The sequence below is a fragment of the Vicugna pacos genome, chromosome X (assembly GCF_048564905.1).
Source record: "Vicugna pacos chromosome X, VicPac4, whole genome shotgun sequence".
Taxonomy (NCBI): Eukaryota; Metazoa; Chordata; class Mammalia; order Artiodactyla; family Camelidae; genus Vicugna; species Vicugna pacos.
This window is the reverse complement of record NC_133023.1, coordinates 28,859,308-28,881,958: the sequence shown is the minus strand read 5'-3', so window position 1 is coordinate 28,881,958 and position 22,651 is coordinate 28,859,308. Positions and strand designations below refer to the sequence as shown.

The 22,651-nt window shown below is 39.6% G+C and overlaps 1 protein-coding gene across 1 annotated transcript in view; it reads right to left on the bottom strand.

The window, feature by feature from the left end:
• LANCL3 (LanC like family member 3) overlaps positions 1-22,651 on the bottom strand; it is an 87,686-nt gene that overhangs the window by 2,428 nt on the left and 62,607 nt on the right. The window contains exons 2-4 of the mRNA XM_072956664.1: positions 15,404-15,527; positions 12,081-12,278; positions 4,730-4,937 (exon numbers count right to left, since the gene is read on the bottom strand). Of these exons, the coding sequence (XP_072812765.1) occupies positions 4,730-4,937; positions 12,081-12,278; positions 15,404-15,527 (530 nt within the window). The remainder of the gene's footprint in view (positions 1-4,729; positions 4,938-12,080; positions 12,279-15,403; positions 15,528-22,651) is intronic.

Here is a 22,651-nt window from a genome sequence, read left to right as displayed (position 1 = left end):
TTTGCTACGTGGTAAATATAATTTTTTCACATAAACATAGTATAGAAGAATATTTGTAAAATAGAGGCAACCATTTCACTGTTAATTTTGCTCCTTCTTCTGACCTTTCCCCCCTACTATGGTTTGATTTATTTATTATAGTCTTAAAATTACAGTCTGTATAGTATTTAGTATCCTACATTTTTTTACTTAAAAATAATATGATAAACATTTTTGTGCTTTTCAAAATAACCTCTAAATGATATATAGCAGTTTACAAGAATACTAGCAATGTGTGAGAAGAGCAGTTTCACTGTATTCAGAGCTACATGTCGTGTTATCATATTAAAGTGAAAATGCCAAATCTGAACTAACAAATTCATTTTTCTAAAAACTCCTGTCTAAATAGAAGTCAGGATGGTAATTACGGAACTAAAAAGAATTATAGAGGGAGGGTATAGCTCAAGTGGTAGAGCACATGCTTTGCATGTACGAGGTCCTGGGTTCAGTCCCCAGTACCTCCTCTAAAAATAAATAAACCTGATTACCTCCACCACCTCCCATCAAAATAAAATAATTAAATAATATGTTGGCAAATAAATAAAATATTTTTTAAAAAAACCTTAGAAAAAAGAATTACAGACATTGAGACCATTACATATCAAAACTTATTAATTATGACCAAAACTGAACTCAAAGGAAAATTCATTGATCTGAGTTGTTATTACTATAATTATAAAAATGGAAGGTATTCTAATTAAGTACTTTTTAAAAACTATAGGAGAAAACAAAATAAAGGAAAAGAACACTGGAAAATCAACATAAAGACAGAAAATAATGAATTAGGAAGCAAAAGAGAAAAATAAAAAGAATTAATAAAAACCAAAAGCTAGTTCCTTAAAAGGATGAACAACACAGACAAAATGCTGGTGTGTCTGGCTAAAAAGGAAAAGTATTGGGAATGTGAAAGGGCATGTAATCACAGATATGGGACATTCAAAATATCATAGAACTATACTGTTAGACCTTTACGTCAAACATTTGAAAATCCATATGAACTAGATGCTTTTATAGGAATACATTCATTACAAAAATTAATTCAAAAAGAGGTAGAAAACCTGAATAATTAAATAGTCAGAGAAGTAACTGAGAAGGTTGTCAAATACTTTTCTGGAATCATAAATTCCAACTCTATGTTAAAAAGAATAATAGGCACTGGCCAAGTAATATTTTTCCAGGAAGTTACCTATTGTTTGACTTTACTGTTTTAGGAACTGCGAAAATTAGGGAAGTCCCCAGTCTGGGCCATACCATATTTACCTTTGAGTTATGATGAAGTGGAAATTTCAGTGCACTAAGCAATTAAATACAATGCCCAAACAATATTTAGATAGTACCCACACATTTTCAGTCTTTATCTGTAAGTGAGAAATTTAAGTTGTCTGAAGGGCCCTGTAATCCCAGAATCTTACAATAAAGACTCCGTAAACTAGGACTGGCCTGCCAGAAAAACAGAGGAGTTGTTCTGATTCTTTTTAATAGGCTTTCTAGGGAATGATAACCTCTGATGAAATTTATCCCAAAGGTGATACCGCATTAGCCTAAATAAAATCCAAAATGACTTTTGTTTTCTACATTTGGCAAATAAAGAGTCAGATTGCAACCTAAACAGATTAGGGAACCATAAATCAAAATATGTCAACAGAATTCCTAAACAATGGAGCTTCAAATAAGGGACTTACATATGTTAGTATTTTTCCTTCAGTGCATACATGCAAATATCATAAAGGATATTTTATGTTTTTTTAAAAAAAGATTGAACTTAGATAAATGGGCTTGGGAAGGCCTCTCTGAAAAAAAATGACTTTCGAGTGAAGGTCTGAATGAAGTGAAAGAGCTGGGAGATACATGTAGAAAGTGAACATTATGGGTGAAGGAAATCAAAACTTCAAAGGCCTTCAGGTAGATTGTACCTGGCATTTTAATAGAATTACAAGGAAGCCACTGTAGCATAAAGAACCAGGAGGAAGACAAGTAGGGCACGATATCAGAAAAGTAATAGAGGCAAGATCCTGCAGGGTCTTTTGTCCAGAGAACAGACCATGACTTTTACTCTGATTCCTATGGGGAGCCATTGGATTATCCTGAACAGAGGTGTGTCATAATCTATTATAACATGACCCACATTATAAGAAGCAAATTGAAAAGATCATGGTGAAACACTGAAGCATTCCTAATGAAATCAGCATAAAGACAAGGATGTTTACTATCCCTCTTATCACTGAACATTGCTTCGGAGATTCTGACCCATGCAATAAGGAAACAAATAAAATAAAGCCTACAGTTGAGAAAGGAAGTAACAAAATTATAATTATTTGCAGATAATATGTGTGTCTATTTAGAAAACGCAATGGAATCTAATGAAAATCTAATAGAAAGACAAATGGACTTCAGTAAGGTGGCCAGATATATCATTTTGATAATTATCAAAACTAAGATATTTGTAAGATACAATGCAGATTTATATAAGAGAAGTGCACCTTAGGTTGCTAAACTGCAATAATATGTATTTTTTTAAAGCTTTCATAAATGCCAGTGATAAATGATCTGAAAATATAATGAAGGAAAAGATTCCACTCACAAACCTGGAAACATAAAATCCACAGGAATAAATTGACAAGAAACATACAAGTCCTTCTTCATAAGATCAAAACTTTACCAAATGATATTTTTAAAAACTTAAAGGGAAAATATACCATGCTCCTGTATGGAAAAACTCAGTATTCTAAAAATGTTAATTTTCACTAAGTAACATACAAATTCAATTGAGATTCCAATCAAATGTCCATAGAATTTTTTTAACTTTTGAGAAATTGATTCTAAAATACAATTGGAAGAATAAATCAGAGAGGACAGCTAAGAAAAATTGGAAATAAATGAATGAATTATAGAAAGTCCAGAAACAAACCATAGATTTATATAAATTCAGTTTGTGATAAAATTGGAATTTCAAATCATTGGGGTAATTGGTCAACAGACGTTATGGGAAAGTTTCGTTTTTTTCCACTAAAAAACAGAAAGGTGGATACCCATCTGACACTATTTTAAAAAGTAAGTTCTAACTAATCAAAGATTTAAAAGTTTAATAACTTTTAAATAGGTGGGATAAATGGGTGAAGAGGTATAAATTTATTTTAAAGATTAAAATAAAACCGTAAAAGTACTAAAAGTCAATATAAATTAATACTTTATAATCTTGGAGTCGGAAAGGTCTCTTTAAGCATAGTACAAAATCCAGAAATCTTGAAAGTTCAATTTTGTCAAGGAAAATATTTAAAATTTTGGTGTGGCAAAAAGCCATGAGCCATAAATTGAAAGAGAAATGGCAAAGTAGGAAAATATTTACAGCATAGATTGACCAAGAGTTACAGTCCTCAAAATAAGCATCACAGTATGAAAAAAATGGGCAAAAGATAAAGACAGTTTAGAAACACCTCTGCATTCAATGACTTCAATTTCAACATTTTTCTGACAAGTGCACCGAAAGGTATGTATTGGATATTTGGGGCAATTTTGTTTGTATTAGTAAATACTGCACATTTATCAAGTGTCCATTACTTAAAAGGTTCGTTAAATTAATCATGGTACAACTCTAAATAACTATATAGTCATTAAAACAATGAGCTAGATCTACGCAAACTGAAATGAAGCATGTCCCTTAAAAATTGTTCATTTAAAATTATAAGCTGCAAACTATATGTATAGAACTGTTACACATACTTAATTGTAATATCTTATTAATATATACATACCATACACAGATACACATTTAGATATACGAACATACATTTATGCATAGAGAAATGTCTGGAATGATATAACTAAAATTTTTAGTAATAAGAACAGTGAACACTTACATTGCAGTTACTATGTACCCTGTTCTAAATGATAAATGAGGACATTATGCTAAGTGAAATAAGCCAGTCACAAAAAGACAAATGCTGCATGATAACCCTTACATGAGGAATCTACAATACTCAAACTCCTAGAAGCAGAGAATAGAATGACTGTTGCCAGGGGCTGGGTGGCGGAGAGGGGAAATGGGGAGTTTTTTCCTCAATGAGTATAAAGTTTCCACCATACAAGGTGAATACGTTCTAGAAATACGTGAAGAGACTAGATGTCATATTAAGTGTTCTTACCACAATAAAAAATAATCACAAATATACATAGCCTTTGACCCAGCAATTCCACGTCTAGGGATTTACCTTTCAGATATATTCATACATGTACAAAATGATATATGTACAAGGCTATTTATTATAGCATTATTTGTAATGCAAAATATTGGAAATAGTCCAAATAGTCCTCCATATGGGACTGGTTAAATAAATTAGGGTTCATTCACACGATGTAATACTATGTGGCAATAAAAATGGAAAGTCCTATATGGACTGATTTAGGGTGATTACTAAGATAGCAAAGTGCTACCATTTGTATTAAAAAGGCAGGACAGAATTTAAAATATATGCCTTTTTCTGTGTGTGTGCATATATATATACATGGAACATTTCTGAGAAGACAAGACACTGGTAACACTGACCGTCTCTCGGGAAGTGAACTAAATTGCTAGAGTGCACAGTTGATGTTTTTCTTCTTACACTTTTTAAGCCACGTGATTCTTACTATCTATTCAGAACATTAATTGGATTAACATTTGGAAAAAAAAAACATGCAAAGAGAGGCTGACCTTTGGGCTCGGTAGATGTACTTAGAGTTCCCCGTGAGTCGGTAGAGCAGCAGAAAGACATAGGCACTGCCAGCCACCCCGTGGCAAATCCCTGGCCCCTTCTTCAGCAGGCCCTTCTGCCATGTGAGTTCCCCACAGCGGATACATGTGTCCAGGTACTGTGGCTTCTTGGAAACCAGATAAGCTTTGGCGAACAGATAGGCAATTCCTGTGAAAACATCAAAGATATCAGAGGTGATTTTTCAGGGCTTAATACTATAAAGCAGAACTTCTCAAACTGGAAAAGTCTGACAAATCACCAGTGTATTGGTAGAATATTCACTCTAATCTAGTAGGACTGATGTGGGGCCAGAGATACTGTATTTCTAACAGCCTTTCCGGGGATCACATTTCAAGCAGCAAGGCTATGGAATCTCCTACAAGGGAGTCTTATTTAACCTGTGCGATTTAGTTTAAGTTGTTTGCGTTGTATCATGGTACTGGCCCCTAGAGAAAGAACAAGAACATAGATTGATAAAATCCAAAATTTACAAATGGGTTAATATTTAATGACGCCATACCCTGGGAAGCGCTGTGCGTACCTGGCTACTTGGAATGGCTAAGTGTTTATACAGTTTGCCCATTCCCCCACAGATGTTCAGAATTGGTAATGTAAAAGTACTTATGACCATACACCTTTTCTTAAGAGCAAAACTGGGAGCCCTTCCAAAAACAACAATGATCCCAAGTGATCTGGCCAAGACTCCTGCTTCGATTGTAAAGTGAGTCCCTCCCAACTTGATTGTTCCAAGGAAAGACACCTTCCTTCAAAACTCCTCAACAAAGGCAATCTCCATTACACAGGCAGGAACAGAAACAAGAGAAGTGACAGCTATTAATAGAAACGATTTCCCTCAAGTTCCAGGTGCTTGCATTCAGAGAGGAGATTAGTAATGCAAGATCACTCCCTCTCCTGCATGGCCTCCCTCTCTCCTATAGAAAGTGAGCCAGGCTGGAATTTAGTAGAGATTTTGACTAGCTCATTCATCAGGGTTATCTCAGCCTTTGTCTTTGACTGGGCTCTTTTACAGCTCTGTAGAGATAGAAATTACCTTGTAGAAAACAGATAGTAATGTAAATAATTCCTGCCTCTAGAAACTCACATCTGTCTGGTAGGCATTGGATTGACTTCCCTCAGCCTCTGTGGAAGCAGCTAGTTTTGCATCTATTAAGTAAATTCATGTCAGCGTTCCTCATGGCCTATAAATATGTCTGCTCTGTGGATTTTCCTTTGAATCAGCTGTAACACTTCTCTGGTTCCCTCATTAATTTATGAGCCAAATAAAATTGTTGACATATGTTTATATTTGTATGAGAGTCATGATTTTATTCTTTTAAAAATTTATCGTTTAAATTTTGATAAGCAGGTAACAATGGGCTCTCCGCTGATTATGTCACCTGTAACACTGTCTTCCTTCGGTTTTAGGAACCAAGTGCCTCCTGCAAATTAAAGAATGGTTTTAAAAGAAATTGAACTTATTTAATTAAACATTCATTCATTCCCTGCATCCATTCATCTGAAAGTTTTCATAGATGATCTACTGTATGCATAGCCCTCGGCAGGGCCAGCTTCATGGGCATGTGACCTGTACAGCCTCACAAGGGCCTTCCAGAAGGGCCCCATGCTGGATTTAATGCTCTGCTGCTACCATCTTGAAATTCTTAACCATTTTTTAAATAGGGCTCTGCATTTTTATCTTGTACTGAGCCCCCTAAATGATGTAGCCAGTTCTGGCCCTGGGTGATAGAAAAAAATGCTAAACATGATTCCTGCCCTTCAGGAAGGCGTTGTCTATAAAGGGAGAGAAAAATATGTACCTGTGACTGATACACAATAGGACACGTGGTTCATGACACTGTTGGGGCATAAAATGAATGATGCTGTCAGTAATACCAGCGGGATCAGAAAAGTGGAAGTTCCTGGACGGAGACAGAAGCCTTGACGGGAGCAGGGCTTTCTACAGGACTTTGTAACATGCGTAGGAAACTCCAGGCCCAAGGGGAGACGGAGAGGGGGCAAAGATTCAAAGCCACAACAAACAAGCCACACGCAGGCCAGTGGGGTAGTATTCTAACCAACGGGGCGATGAGGTGGAAGGACAGATTGGGTTCACATTTTGGATGGGTTTACAAGTCCAATTAGGCAGCTTGGACTGTATGTGTGGGCAGTAGGGAACCAATGGGAGCATTTTGCTGTGAATTGGTTGGTTTTTACTTTTAATGATGTGATTAGTATTACAGACAAAATGTCCCACAATGGTGACAACTAAGACCTAAAGAAGGGCAATGCAGTAGCTATGAGTTGATCATGTTGGCAGAAAGATGGCAAAGAGGCTAATGAAAGAGATATCTCACAGGATTTGGTGACTGTTTAGATATTAACTGAGCACCGACTATACACTAGGACAGTAGTAGGTGCTAAAGTTTTAAAAAGCCTCTGACTTCATAGTGTTTACAACCTACCTGGGGGCGTTAATTAGGCTTGTGAGGGGTAATAGAGGTGTTGTGGAAACATGGGAAGACTCCTAACCTACACTTGGAGGTAGGAAAGGCTCACTAGGGGAGCCACACCATCTAACCTGGGTACCAAATGAAGGATGAAGAGGAATGAGTCAGATGAACTGAAGCCCCTCATGCTGGCACAGATCCCTTTACTTTACTGGCAGGTGCCCCATCTCCCAGTAGCTGTAAGTTGGCTGCTAACAAAGTTGACAGCTGCCCTCTTCTTGGGATATTTGCCCTCAACCAATGTGAGGCTACGCTGTGCACCCACCCCTGGTGGATTTCAGTCAATGACTGACTGACAAGGTACAGAAGGTCAGCTCCCTCCGCCTCAAGACAGACCAACTCTGTGGTGTCAGCTGTGCTTCATAGCTTCCCCCTGGAATCTAGGTGAGCTAATCTCCAAGTGAGACACAGAGAGCCCTTTCTGACCTCCTGCCATTCTCCTCCGCTCCCTACATGAAGCTTTTTACTTCCCTAAAACCAAATCACCCGCAGTTTCCCTTCCTTCACCATGTGGTTCCATGCCTCTTTCTGACTTTTCTTGGAAGAAACATCCTAGCTTTCTTAGTCTGGTCAGCTTATCTCAGGCATCACCTCTTCCAGGAAGCCTTCCTGGAATCTGGAGGAGGATAAGAAATCCCTCCTCTGAGCTCCCAGCGCTCCTTATACAAACCTTAGCACTTAAACAGTATCATATTAACATGACCTGCTTTTTTAATATTAATAAATAATTTTATAGCAGTATAGTTGATTCACAATATTATACTAGTTTCAGGTGTACAACATAGTGATTCAGTACTTTTACAAACTATACTCCATTAAAAGTTATAAGGTAATGACTAATTCCCTGGGCTGTACAATATATCCTTGTTGTTTATCTATTTTATACATAGTAGTTCATATCTTTTAAGCCCATACCTCTATCTTGCCCCTCCCCCCTCCATTTCTCCACTGGTACCCACTAGTTTGTTCTCTGTATCTCTGAGTCTGTTGGAATTACCTGTTTTCATGTCTGCCTAGTATAGTGCCAACTACCCAAGGGCAAGTACTCTGTCTTACTCATTTTTGCTCCCCTGTCTGTGGTGTGGTGGTTGACACATGGCAAGGCCTCTGCAAATGTCTGCTGACCATGTAACATCCCTTCTCTCAGCCCAGCGATCAGAGATGTGGAAGGAAGAATGGATGAGATGGTCCAGTTGCTATACCAGGCCATTAGGCCCAACCAGCTTACTAGGTATGGATCCTGTGGTTCTGGCCAGAGAGAAGGGGCCTCTTCCTGCAGCCTGGATCACAGAATGGTACCTGGAAGGGACCCTGAAAAACTTCTAGACCTGTTGTCTCCTAACCTGACCTAATGAAACCCACAATTGGGTGGTTTACTTTAAAAGGACAGAATGGTGCTTTTTATGGGAACAGTGTCATTTCGTCATGGGAACACTGATTATTGTGCATTGGTAAGAAACCTGAGGCAGCAATGATATATGTCTTTGCCAAATACGACTGGGAAAAGAAATTATTACTTAAGAAATACGGTTTGGGAGGCTAAATCTCAGAAAACATGCAATCTAGCAGAGCCTCATGATAGCCAAACTTGGCACATACAGTTTCAACATCCTAGAGAATCAGTTCACAGGTCCATTTTGGGATCTGTAATTTCACTAAAGCACGCATTGTACAGTGTGCTAGCAAGCTTAGTGACTGCAAAAGCCCGTGCTGTTCTCTAGTCAAAGTCACCTACCCAGAAGTCCTCATGAAATGATTCAAAAAAAAAAAAGAAAGCTACACCTGTGTTTCACACAGCGTAAAGGAAATGCCCTGTCAGTGTTACCACAGTAATGACAGAACATAATGTGATCTTGAGTTTATTTTAGCCACAGCATTTGTTTTAATGATTTTGTAAATGACTTTCTTCCTGTATTTCAGAATCATTAAGGCTAGGAAGGGGTCACATGAACGTGCCTGCTCTACTTCATTGCATTTAGTGAGAAAAACTCAATGCCACACTGGGTATTTATAAATGTAGGTGTCTACTAACCTTTTGGGACATAACCCTCAGGAATGGTGAGGGTCCACTGTATAAAAACAGTCTGTGGTGATAAAAAGACTCGGAACTCCCCTGGTAACCATAAGTTTGTTTTCTATGTTTTTGAGTCTGTTTCTGTTTTGTAAATAAGTTTGTCTTTTTTTTAGATTCCACATACAAGAAATGATATCATATGGTATTTTTCCTTCTCTTTCTGGCTTACTTCACGTAGAATGACAATCACTAACTACTATATATAAAATAGATAAACAACAAGCTTATACTGAATAGCACAGGGAACTATATTCGATATCTTGTAGTAACCTATAATGAAAAAGAATATGAAAATGAATATACATATGTATACATATGACTGAACTATTATGCTGTATCTCAGAAATGGACACAACATTGAAAACTGACTATACTTCAATTAAAAAAAAAACAAGACTGAGCTTCACTGCTCTGTCTCAACATGCTCATTTCACAGATGAAGAAACAAAGGCACAAAAGAAACAGTGGTTCCCTCAAGGTCACTTAGCTGGTGACTCCTGGAGCTACAATCAGAACCCAGTGTTGTTAACTTAGAGTCAAGAAGTATATCCATGCTGCTGTCATCTGTAGAGGTGGGTTGAAGGAAACAATTATAGTGGGAAATAAGGTATCACTGATGAAGTTCCACATTGTGGATCATCTCTGGCAGGTTTTTAATCACAGAATCATTCTGCTTCCCCAAACCATCTGCACTGTTCATAAATTTCCTCTCAGAAAATGTTTTCCTCAAACAAGTGAAAATTATTTTTCTAGGTCATCTCCTGTTTCAGAAATTTTGGAGAGCTTACCGTTGCTAACTTCAGAGATACCCTGATGGTCTTTGACCGGCACTTATCAGATTTATAATCACTCTCGACGCTATTTTTAGCAAATCTCTTAAAAGGAAGACCAAGCCCCTTGAGATGGAAGTGCGGGCTGGCAGACATAATGGGCTCCATTTGGTTCTTTATTCACTTGTGAATTGGTTTATTTTGGGTAGTCCAGTGACTACGTGGGTTGAATGATTTTGCTTTGCAACCTATGTTTAATCTTGCCGAGATACTGAACATGAATGATAGATGAGGATAAATAAAGTCCCCAAGGTGATACATCCTACGCTGTACTGTTATGGTACATGATTTACAAAGACAGATGGGATGTGATGTACAAAAAGAATGGAATAACTGCCCTTCAAAACACCCACATCAATTAAGTGACCCAGCCATTCATTTTAGGAGACTATCTTCCCATTCTTTACAGGGCTTTTACTATACACTGAATCCTTTAAAAATATGCTGTATTTAATTTGGGACATCTCCAAAATTCAAGGATCCTGGCGTGCTTGGAGGATATCCAAAGACCATCACTGAAAATGATTAAAGGGAATGGGAAATGGGAGTGTTGAGCATCACATGAAGAGATAGTTCCAGAATGGTAAATAAGTGTTGTTTTCCTTCAAGAAGTTCAAAGCAAGAAAACATGGGCTCAAATTATCACTGGTGAGAATTAGCTTGGACATAATGCACACTACCCTGGAGCTGGCACAAGTACGCAGAGGAGCCTTTGAAGTCCTTCCTTCAGTAAAAGTGGCAGGCAGAGAAAATACGGCCAATGGGCTAAGACTCACACTATTTTTGTCAACTCAAACTGTACCAAGGAAAAAATGAAATTCAATTGGATTAAAGAACATTAATTAGGTAAGGAAGGGAAAGGAAGTAATAAAAATCAGGTAACTAAAGAGAAATCAAATACATTTTAAAGCTGTACTCATGGCACTGAAGCATAGCCTTGAAAATTAAATATACTCCTAATCAAAAATTTTTGTGGTATATTGGTATTTCAAGTCTCTCCCCTGGCCAATCAACCAAAATTAATTGTTTCATTTGAATTTAACTTCTTTCGAATTGCCACTGCTCTCAGGCCTAATTAGCAGTGTAATGGGATTTTTTTTTTTTAAGGAAAAGATGAGGTCTGATAAATTTCTAGGCTCAGCTCCTGAGAGTTCACTACAGATGGCTTCTCATTTCTCTAGATTTTTTTTAGGTGACAGTGGAAACCCACATTTGAAGAATTACAGAACAGTCTACCTCACACCTTAATGTGCATACAAATCACCTAGGGATCTTGTTAAAATGCAGATTCTGATTCAGTGGGGCTAAGGTGTGGCCTGAGATTCTATATTCCTAACCAGTTCCCAGGTTGCCCAGGCCATTAGCTCAGGGACTACATTTTGAATTGTCAGGCTCCAGGTCTGCACTGTCCAATGAAGCCACTGAGCAGTTGCAATGTGGCTAGTCTGAACTGAGATGGGAGGTAAGTATAACATATACATGGGATTTTGAAGACTAAATATTTTTTAAAATGCAAAATCACTTGATTTTTAAATTGGTTGCATGTTGAAATAATATTTGGGTATATTGGGTTATAGCTATTATTAAAATTAATTTCATCTGTTTCTATGTTTCTAATCAGGCTACTAAAAATTTAATTTCATATGTGGCTCATACTATATTTTATTGGACAGTACGACTTTTAATTTGTATGCAGAGCATATATTTTTAAAATACAGGATCATTTCTGGAGGGCCTTTCCAGATGGAAACTTTTGCGGCTTTGAAAAGTTTCATCTTGGCCTTTTATCTCACTTGGTAATAGTGTAAGATGAGAAATACCCTCACTTCTCAGAAAAGGCACACGTCTTTGGCTAAGCCGGATGAAAAGCAACATTTGCAGATAATAACATGAGTGAGACCTGGGGCGCCGTGGCACCAGTGCACCAGCTCGTTCTCTCTCTCGATGGCCTCGCCCAGCTCAGGCGGCCAGTTGCAGTTCTGTTCTTGCTCCATGAGGAAGTCCACGCTCTGCCACACCAGCTCCTGATCTGAGGGCTTGAGGTGCTCATGGTATGAAAGAAGCATCTGGAGAATGGACGACAGGCCATGAGCTGCTCCTATACAGATAAGCAAAGCATCGTTAATTTATGTAATTGGGAGGAGAACCAGTTTAATGTAGTGAAAAAACAATCATGGTAAAAAAAAAAAGAATGGCAATATTATTTGACAGCACACATAGTAATATGATAACTGAGTTGCCTAAGAACTAGGCTTCTGGGGAACATACGTTAGAGAGGGGTGGGCAAACCACAGCCTGCAGGCCAAATCCCCCCAGTGCCTGTTTTGTAAATAAAGTTTTATTGAAATACAGCCACCCTCATTCCCTTGTATATTGTCTATGACGGCTTTTGTGCTACAATGGCAAAGTTGTATTTGTGACAGAGACCATATGGCCACAAAGCCTAAAATATGTATTACGTATCCTTTTATAGAAAATTTTAGTGATCGACTCCTGTTTTAGAGAAAGTATATTTTATTAAACTTCGTAAAAAAAATAGCTTTTATGAAAATGTTCCTAAAGTACTTGAAAATAATTTGTTCTAGGTATCCTCAACATTCATTCATTCATTCAACACATGAGAATTAAGCACCTACTATGTGCCAGATACTGTTCTAGGTGCTGAAGAGAGATCAGTAAGCAAAACAGATTAAATCCTTTCTTCTGTAAAGCTAAACATTAGTAATTGGTATTAATTTACTTAAGCCTTCACACTGTGTACTGAGCATTGTCCAAGCCCTGGGGCTACACAGATGAATATGGCTTGCTCCATACCCTTGAAGACCGTCCCATCCAGTCCAGTGAGAAAGTCAGACTTGTTAATAAATAATTAGAACATGCGGTGATAAATGCTCTATCAGAGATGCGTTCCAGAAGCTAAAAGAGAACCGAGGAAGGAGAGCTTAATGTGGCCTCGGAATGGAGGGGGCGCTGAAGGTTCCATACAGGTAGAATCAACTGAGCAAAGTTTTGGAGAATTCCTAGGAGTTCTAGTAAGGGGTACTGCATGAGCAAAGCCCTTAGCCTGCTTTGGAGAAGGAATTAGTTCAGCAAAGCTAAAAGCCAGCCCAGCTACTGTAGGAGTCTTCACTCACTTCTAATGAGTAGAATGGTGATTGGTGGGTGGTGCTGGGGTCAACATATTCCAAGGGCTTCCTCTTTAAACTCAACTCTATAATGTTGTTAAAGTTTTCTCTTTGCATTCGGGCACTCAGAACTCTTGACTCCCCAGAAATAGCCTTCTGGTTGTATCTAGTCGAAAATTCTATTCTTCTTGAAATTCGGCCACGAAACTTGAAGGGACCTTTCTTTCACTGGATTTTAAATTGTTAGGAAAAAAGTTTTGCTTTCAAGGAAAATATTTCAGCATTAGATAGAAATCTGGTTTGTGCTATATGTATATGTAAATGGCTAGAATATTAATTTCTCTAAGAAAGGAGAAAATGAAAGGAATAGTTCTGTTAGGGAACTCTAGCAGACAATATCATTTTGCCTATCATTCTGCCTGAGGCTTTCTCTGGCCATGGGAGTGTGCTCAGCCCGCAGAGGCAGGGCTGAAATCCTAGGAAATTAACAGCTCTGGGAGCAGCCTTCAATCCATAAGGCAGGGAGTTGGTGGATGAATAGACCAACTCCCTCATCCCTTGGGTGGGACGATTCTGAGGTATGGTCTATACACACTAGAAGAGTCCCCAGTGGAGCTGAGCCTCAGTTACCCAGAGTTACTCATTATCATATCCTTATTAACTTTCTCTACTATCTCACTTCTGCATTCTTCTATCAACACTTTCTGGGATCACCTCCCAAATAAATCATTTATACCCAAATCCTTGTCTCAGGCCCTGATTCTAGGGAAACTTGGACAGGAACTTAAAGGTTCTTTGAGAAAACGTTCAGAGAACTGTTAGTCTCTTTGCTCATTGCTGAAGCTGTTCATAAGTCACTCATTCATTCATTTGGGGACCCTCATTACATACAGGCTCTTGGTAAAGGTCCAGGGATCATAAAAATATATGAGAGAAACTCCTTATCCTGAAGGTGCCCAGGGCCTGCTAATGCAGTTGGACAGGTAAAGCACTAATGACAGTGTGCTGTCATAAGGGTGCCAACAGAAGTGTGGCAGGGTGACCGGACACTAACCAATTTTGGTTTTGGGTAAACTTGAATGTTTTTCCAGACAGGGTTCAAGAAACCCTTTTTTTCCAGAAGCACAAAGTTTCTCAATAGATCTAATAATACTGGAGCAGAATCTTCAAGTCTAGGTGAAGTGTGTATGACAGATTGATGAACGGGTCAGGGGAAGCCAGGCATTCTAGGCAAAAGGAACAGGAACAAAGGTGGCAAAGATGTGAGAACACTTTACTTGATGGAGACTATGCTGGACAGAACCAGGAAAGGGAGAAAGAAAGCTTGAGTTTGGAGGAGGAGGCAGGTGATCTACAAGGAGCCTTGTAAGTCATGCTGGAAAGGAGTGATGGGGAGCCACTGAATAATTCAAAAGGGGATGAACTAACTTTCACTTTACATACCCCAGATCTCAAAAGTAGCCACTGTGATTCAGTAGCCTGTTATTAACCCACTAATGTTAATAACTTGATTAGGAGTTTGGGATTCACAGATACACATTACTATGTATAAAATAGATAAACAACAGGGATCTCCTGCATAGCACAGGGAACTATATTCAATTTCTTGTAATAACTTATAATGGAAAAGAATCTGAAAAAGATGTATGTATATATGTAACTGAATAGTTTCCGAAACAACGTAAATCGACTACACTTCAATAAAAAATAACAATTAAAAAAAATTCTTTAAAATGTCAGTAGCTGAATCCTGTTTCCCTGTGAATAGGAATAGTTACTACTGGCAGTGAGTGTATAAACTGCTCACAAACTTTCAGCAAAACTGGGCTAATGAATTCACAGTCTAGAACAAGAATTTTCATCCTTTGTGAAAGGAATAGTTAAAATAGCTACATTTCTGACAGGCAGACTCTGAAAACAAATATGAAATTGTGATTTGTAGTATCTACCGATATTTGTTTTTCAATGGCATTTTAAAGTGTCCCCAGTTAAAGCAATGGTGATGACCTACGTCAAAACCAGAATCTTCCAGTCTTTAGTCAGAGCTGACATAGAGACTCCCTTTGTCCTCCAGGCCTTTGCCAACCCCTTCACTCACCCAAGTATTCGGTTCCATAGTAAGAATACATCAGAGGGAATGGTTTCCGCTTTTTCATCGCATACTGCTTCCCAGAGTCCAGAATCGCCTGGCAAATTGATTTGATCTGTGCCGGGGTCAGCACCTGAGTAAGGAAATCAAGAAGCAGAAGTCAAGTCATGATCTTCATGGTTCCTCAGAGACTGGATTTCCTTGCTTAAAAGGCCTATCCCCCCAATCCTTTTCCTATCTGTAAATAAGCTTAGCCCACCATATCTTTTTTTTTTAAACCACTGATTCTCTCTTTGCTGTCAAGTTTATCTACCCTGTTCATAAAATTTGCTGTTTTGATGGGAAATACACACCTTTACTGCTACAGGATTTTATAAAGTACAAAGACCACCTGACAGCTGTTACATCATTAGTCCTTGTCACAGAAACAAGAAGTTGTTCAGGAAGAAACAAAGACTGGTCCGAAGCAATCATGCTTGACAAAGCTGTTACTCCTGATGTATGGTGCAGGTCTGGCCCAGACAATGGGCCTTCAATTTGTGTCATTTAGCCTGTGCTTATAAAGTCACAATTCTGATTAGCTGCTGCCTGACAGACTCGCTGTGGCCTTTTGCATTCCCTGAATGAAACCAAAGTCCAGTAAGTACCGAGGCAAAATAACTTTCACTATCAAAATCACCCTGCATAGAGAATGGCTCAATTGCAGTGACTTGCAGTCTTCCAGATTTTATTCATCCTACCTACAGTCAGTTTGGGGACTATAGACATTAAAATGTCCTCAAGCCTACCAAGCATCATTGAGTTCATTAGGATTCTGCTCAAGTCTGCGATGTCCTCCGCCCCCTACTCTTCCTTGGGGCAGGTGAGATGGAGCCCTTCGGCAGGCACACTCCTCATGTCACTGTGATTCTTCGGCACAGCACCTGTTGTGTTATCTCTCTGTCTCTCTCTCTCTGCCAGATGACCAGATGCAAAGACTGTGGCACCTCATCATTTTGGTATCCTTGGTTCCTAACATTGAGCCTGAGGGGCCTTTGGCAACTGATGAGTAAGTGCCAGGGGTACTGGCATGAGAAGCAGAACCCCCTCACCTCTTTCCTTTATTTGTGCCCTGCTTCCCTCTTTCCCTTCCTTCCACAATTATGTCTGAAGTGCTTACTGTATGCCAGGAAAGCCTGTTTGAGATGCCAGAGATACAACAGTGAACATGATGACAAGTTCTTTACTCTCATGAAGCCACCCTTCCAAAAGGGCAGACCTGCACAAGAAAAGTACTAGTCAGAGAAGAAAAAAAAAGTCGCCTGAAGTTCAGCTTTGGCCTGACTGATGAATTGGGGATCAAAGAACAGTCTAGTGGATTTTGGCCTCTTTCCTAAGGCTCACACATAAAATCTGCCTACCTGATAACTGCCATAAGACTCAGCAATTCCTTTTGAAATAACTAATGATTTCTTAAGTCACAATTTGTTCCTCTGATTTCCCCAACATTAGAATGGCAAAACATGATCCAGGTTTTGGCCTCTTCAAATCTAGCATTTAATTTGGAAAAATAATTACATAAAGAAGTTGTTCATTAATTAATTATGCCAATTAACATTACTCAGCTAATCTCCCAGTGAGGCCCTGTGGTAGGTATTGTGGAGGGAATTCTAGAAAGCCTGGGACATGTTTTTTCCCTCCAGGGAACTTACTATCCAGTTCTGGGGACAGACACAGACAAAGTCTATAATAGAGCAGCTAAGAGTTGGGAGCCGAAGGGTGGAAAGAAAGAGTAACACAGAGTATGTCACATATCAGCTTCACTAAGATTTTACCAGCTCCTTGCTTTCCATCTGGTTGCTCAGAAACAACTATGTCATGGCTTTCAACTTCAATTTCCCGTTTATTAGCTACTTATCTTTGCCTCTTGGGTTTACTCCTCCTCTCTGTCTAACATTGCTGAAGACCCCATCTTCCCACGCCTTCCTGCCATCATTTCAGGGCTCAGCCTTGGGTCTTTCCTTAGCTGAATGGCACATTTCTCCTAAATGATTTTCTCCTCTGCATCTACTCGAATTGCGACCACAACTTCATTTGCTCTTAAAAACATCTTACTCTCTCTGTGCCTTTATCAGTACTGACCAATCTTACATGTAGCCTTACTCAACTTAATACCTTGCATCATCTGTCTCATATCAACCCCTCCATCCTGGCTCACTTTCAGAAACCTGCTAAAACCCTTAAATGCATGAACTTAAGAGGAGTCTAACCTGGTCCCATCCTATAATTCCCTGGGAATAGATGTGACTCTTCACCTGAACTGAGGTCCTGTCTCCCACTATTGGTCTTGAACCAATATGACACGCAATTTTTGTGATAGAAAAAGGCCACTGAATTTTCAGGGTATATACTCATTTGAATTACTAAAATTCTCCCTATTTGCTTTCTGTGCCAATAATTGAAAATTGGATTATTCTTTCCTCAGCTGAACATTTATTCATGCTTCTCTCTCTCTCCCTCTCTCTTGCTGTCTCTCCATCTGCTTGTTTCCGACCCAAAAAAAGAAAATCAACTTGAGTGCTATGTGCTGCCCTCTCTTTTTCTTTCCATCCCTGATCTACAGCTCTGAAAGGAGAATGAGTCTATAAAATGTTTCAAAACCTCCTCAGTCATGCATCATGTCTGGGTGGTTTCCTCTTATCTCTCAGAAACACTGTGAAAAACAAAGAGAAACCGCGCTTGTTGGGCTGGATAAAGACCAGTTATGCGTGGAGTTCTTTATCTCTGGGAACAGACAAGACCTACCCTTGGCTTTATTGATCAGCAAATAAAAAAAGAAAACAGTGCTCATGAAAAGTGTGCGGAAGGGAATACTGAGGAAGAGGGCGCTCTTCCCACCGCCCCCTCAACAAACAGTATGTGAAGAAAGAAGATAAGATGGGGGAGGGGCTGCTTGGTGGTCTCTCATCTGTCTGCTCTCGGACATCCCGCCAGTCCCCACTCCTAGCACCGAGGGACACGCACATGAGCACACACCCCTGCAAGATGACGGCCTCTGTGCGTCTGAAACAGTCTGAGGCCTTGGGAATGAGGAAATGGCATTTCCACTGGGGGAAAATGGGGCAATGGGTGATGGCAGGGAGGGGCTCCCTGCTGCCATTATCAAAACGGACCCAAATTCCCTCTCCTGTATTTGTAGCACATAAGGTCTCTGTGTGTTTGGCTATCTTGCATGGGTTTGGTTCTTTAAATAAAAATTTGTTTGCATTGTATTAAAATAAATTAAGAGATCTGAAAAATAGAAAGCAATTCTTCAGTGGTTTCGTTTAAACAGTGTCATTAGTTTAACCGATTCCCTCTGCAGATCCTTGAACAGAGGTGTTTATTGTGAAATGTTCCTATTGGGCTGGGCTCTGAGTACGAAGAGACCAAGGAGCCATAAAGCCCATGCTGTTTCTTGGCCCTGCCTAAAGGTCGTGCTCTGAGGGAACCACCTCCATGCCCAGCCCAGGAGAGCTGACCTTTGTTAAGGAGATGAATGAAAGGGACCAAACCGCACAAAGCTTGCCTCACCACACAGCTCTTTCCAGGGCAAGTGTCCCGTCCACATGCCCTCTGAAGTGGCAGTCTTTGCTAGCTTTATAGCAACCACTGCCAACATCAGCAAGCAACAGTCCAAAATGCCTGGAGTATCGGTCTGCCCACCCAGATGGAACGCAGAAAGCCCCTCCAGTATCCCGCCAAACACCTATATAACAGCAAGCACCTGACACTAACTTAGGTGTTTTCCTCCAGCAATTCATTTCCCCCAATCTTTTGCCCCACCATTCCGGGGGTAGCATAGGCTTCTGCTTAGAGACACAAATAAGCTATCTGATGGCCATGGAAATCAAAGCTTTGAGGAAAAAAAGCTTTTTAGTTGTTAAAACCTGTATTTTAGTAAGTCAAGTTGATAAACAATAGACTTGAAGGATATGTAGAGTCAGGATGGATGAAGATACAGCTGTTCAAAGTGCAAAGAGCTGACGTGGAACAGAAACCAGGAATTTGAAAGTCAGAGTGGAGTTCCTAGCCACATCCCCTTGTGCTACGCATTAGGAGAGATTCTATAATCCCCTAGAAAGGCTTGGGGATCTATAGGTAGTTTGGAGGTGGGCCCCCCTCCCTCCTGGAATTTGGGGGAGATGGTGGCCTCAAAGATGTGTCTCTTGCCTCAGGGGTGGGGCCAGTAAAAGCGATTCCACTGCATGGCATGTCCTCAAGAGAGCCAGCGACAATCCTGGGTTTCCTGTGGGTACCATGATTGAGCAGGAAATCATCTCATACCCAAACGTAAAGTTTTCTAAAAAATTCCCAGTCCAAATTAAAAAGTTAAGGAAACTTTTTTTTGGGTACGAAGTCAATATAAACACATGGTTAGATTTTTACTTTTGATGCCTTTTTGGGGTTGTGATTCAGTTGGAATCTACTGGGTTACAGGTAAGAGCCAGGCTTTCAGGAAATCTCTGGAGTGGGTGGAGGTTTACCTCAGGTGTTGAGAAGATAACCAGGCAAGAACACTGCACACCATGATTTCAATGATCAGACTACCCAGAAAAGAGAAGTATCAAGAATGGGAAATTCTCTTCCAGTATGCTGTGCGTATGAAAAACGTGTCCAAATCAGCAAAGTCCAGTGGGGAGCTCTCTTAGCCAATGTGGCCAGGTTTGTTATTCTCTTAATTAGTCTCCAAATGGGGTACGTGTGCTGGTGCAGAATGAGCAAGTGCCTTCCATCTGGGCTTCCTGATGCTCCCTGACCATTATTATGCTGGGTGATGAGGAATGGGTTGCTCTAGTTAGTGATTATCTTCCAGTCATGAAAGGGATTCAGCAGGGAATTTCAGTGATAAACATTTGGTTCCAGATACCATTTCAAAGTTGTTTCTTCTCCCTTCTCATGTCAAGAAACCCAAGTCAAGAAAACACTGGAAACCAGAAAAGAAAAACAGGTTTTACCCCATTCTTGCAGACTGACTGTTGGCTTTAAAGATTTATTACAAGTACCTGGTAACCCATTCTGTACCCAGTGTCAGTTGGATGATTTAATTCTGTTTCCTGCAAGACACTAAATGTCTGAGAGCCTGAGTTTCCTTATGTACAAAAAGGGGATCGCAGTGACTTGCAGCACCTACATCCCAAGGTGATGGTGAGACATTTAAAAAGTAGTTCTTGCTCTTCCCTTCATGAGAACAACGGGGCACGGGTTACCAGCGGGGCTTTTACGGTGGGGCCGTGCCCCGTGAGCTGGAGGAGAAGGAGGTTACTATGGCGGCGTCCTGCTCAGCCATAAAAAGGAATGAAATAACACCATTGGCAGCAACATGGATGGACCTAGAGATTATCATACTAAGTGAAGTAAGTCAGACGAAGACAAATATCATATGATATCACTTATATGTAGAATCTAAAAAAAATGAGACAAATGAACTTATTTACAAAACAGAAAGAGACTCGCAGACATCGAAAACAAACTTATGGTTACCAAAGGAGAAAGGGGGGTAGGGATAAATTAGGAGTTTGGGACCAACAGATACACATTATTACATATAAAATAAACAGCAAGGCCCTACACAGGGAACTATATTCAATATCTTGTAATAACCTATAATGAAAAAGAATATATATATGTATAACTGAATCACTATACTGTACACCAGAAAGTAACCCAACATTGTAAATCAACTGTACTTCAATAAATAAATAAATAAATAAATTTTAAAAAGCAGTTCCCAATATTTGGCTGCACAATGCAATCACTTGGGGAAGTTTTTAAAAATCCCGATGCCCTGACCACACCCCAAATCAATTACATCAGCCTCACTGGAAATGGGACCCGGGCATCAGTATTTATGAAAACTCTCCAGGTGATTTCAGACTGCGGTCAACTTAGCTTCACCCCTTCTTAGCAGTGTGGATTTAGGCAAGTTACTTATACTTCCCAAGCCCCAGTTTACTCATTTGCAAAATATCACAATAATAAGACCTCCCTCCCTCCCTGGATTGCTATGAGGATTCCATATAAGACAGCACAATTCCTGCCCCAAAGCACAAGCACAATGCGTGTAAGCTATGGTTAAAACAGACATCTCAAAGTCCAGTAGCGACTCAACCCCACCATTCAGCACCACAGGCCTTGGAGGTCTGTGCTCAGAATCTCTCTCATAAAATAACCCTGCTGTTGTTCACCTTCCGCCCCTATCCTCCACCCAAGGACCAGCTTGTGTCAGCTTCTGTTCCTAAGTTGCGGTAACTTGTAATTCATCAGCTAGTAATGTATGGCTCTTCACGTCTGTGTATTTACTTTTCCTTTCTCATCATCACACTTTGAGCCTCTCATGGTCCCACTATCCCCAAGCCACATTGCTTTGCTCTTTCAAAAATACTTCTCAAGTTTATCTGGCTTCTAGACAAGTCTTTGTCACTAACCAGGTAACTTTAGACCAGTCTTGGGCCCTCAGTTTCCTCACCTGAAAAAAAACAAGGAGTTAAAACTGAGGTGGTCTTTAATGTGCCTTTCAGCAAGGGTATTTTGTCATTTTGTGATTCAACACTTTATGACAAACATTTACAAATCTGTGTACACTTATTTGGGCACTAATTCTGGGATGCGGATGGGATGGTATGTTTCAGTTGTTTCATTTCTTACAGGCTAGGCAAAAAGTCCTTTGCAATGAGATTATAGTGCATGTTTAACTTGTCCTCTATTCAAGGCATTTTATTTTATCAAGAGGAATATTCTTTTGTGTACTTCTGTCCCAGTAGAAGGCTTAGGGAACTAGAAGTTGTTTTAGCCTCTTGGCATTGGTTACCTGACTATCTGCAGTCTTCGTCTCCCGGTGCCTCCATAGTGAATGACTACATTAATGGCTGCATTATTGACCATTTCACATCAGACCCTCCTCTATGCCACTGTTGAATGAGTATGTCATTGCAGTATTCTCAAACCATGGTTCAACAGACATTTTTCAAGTGCTTGCTGGGTGCATGACACTCTGCTAGAGATTACAGGAATACAGAGATGAGTAGTTGTGTATAATTAGGTATAGAGTAAATGCCTTTCTTATTTGGAAAGGTCAATTCTGATTTCATACTTATGGCTTACACTATTAGTTAGCCAGTCAACATGCATTCTCCCCTTATTCCTTGCTATCTGGATCTCAATTTTATTAAGCTGACAATATGTTTAGCTCTAGGTGATAAATAGAATTAGCCCCAGCCAATCATGTCAAACCTATTG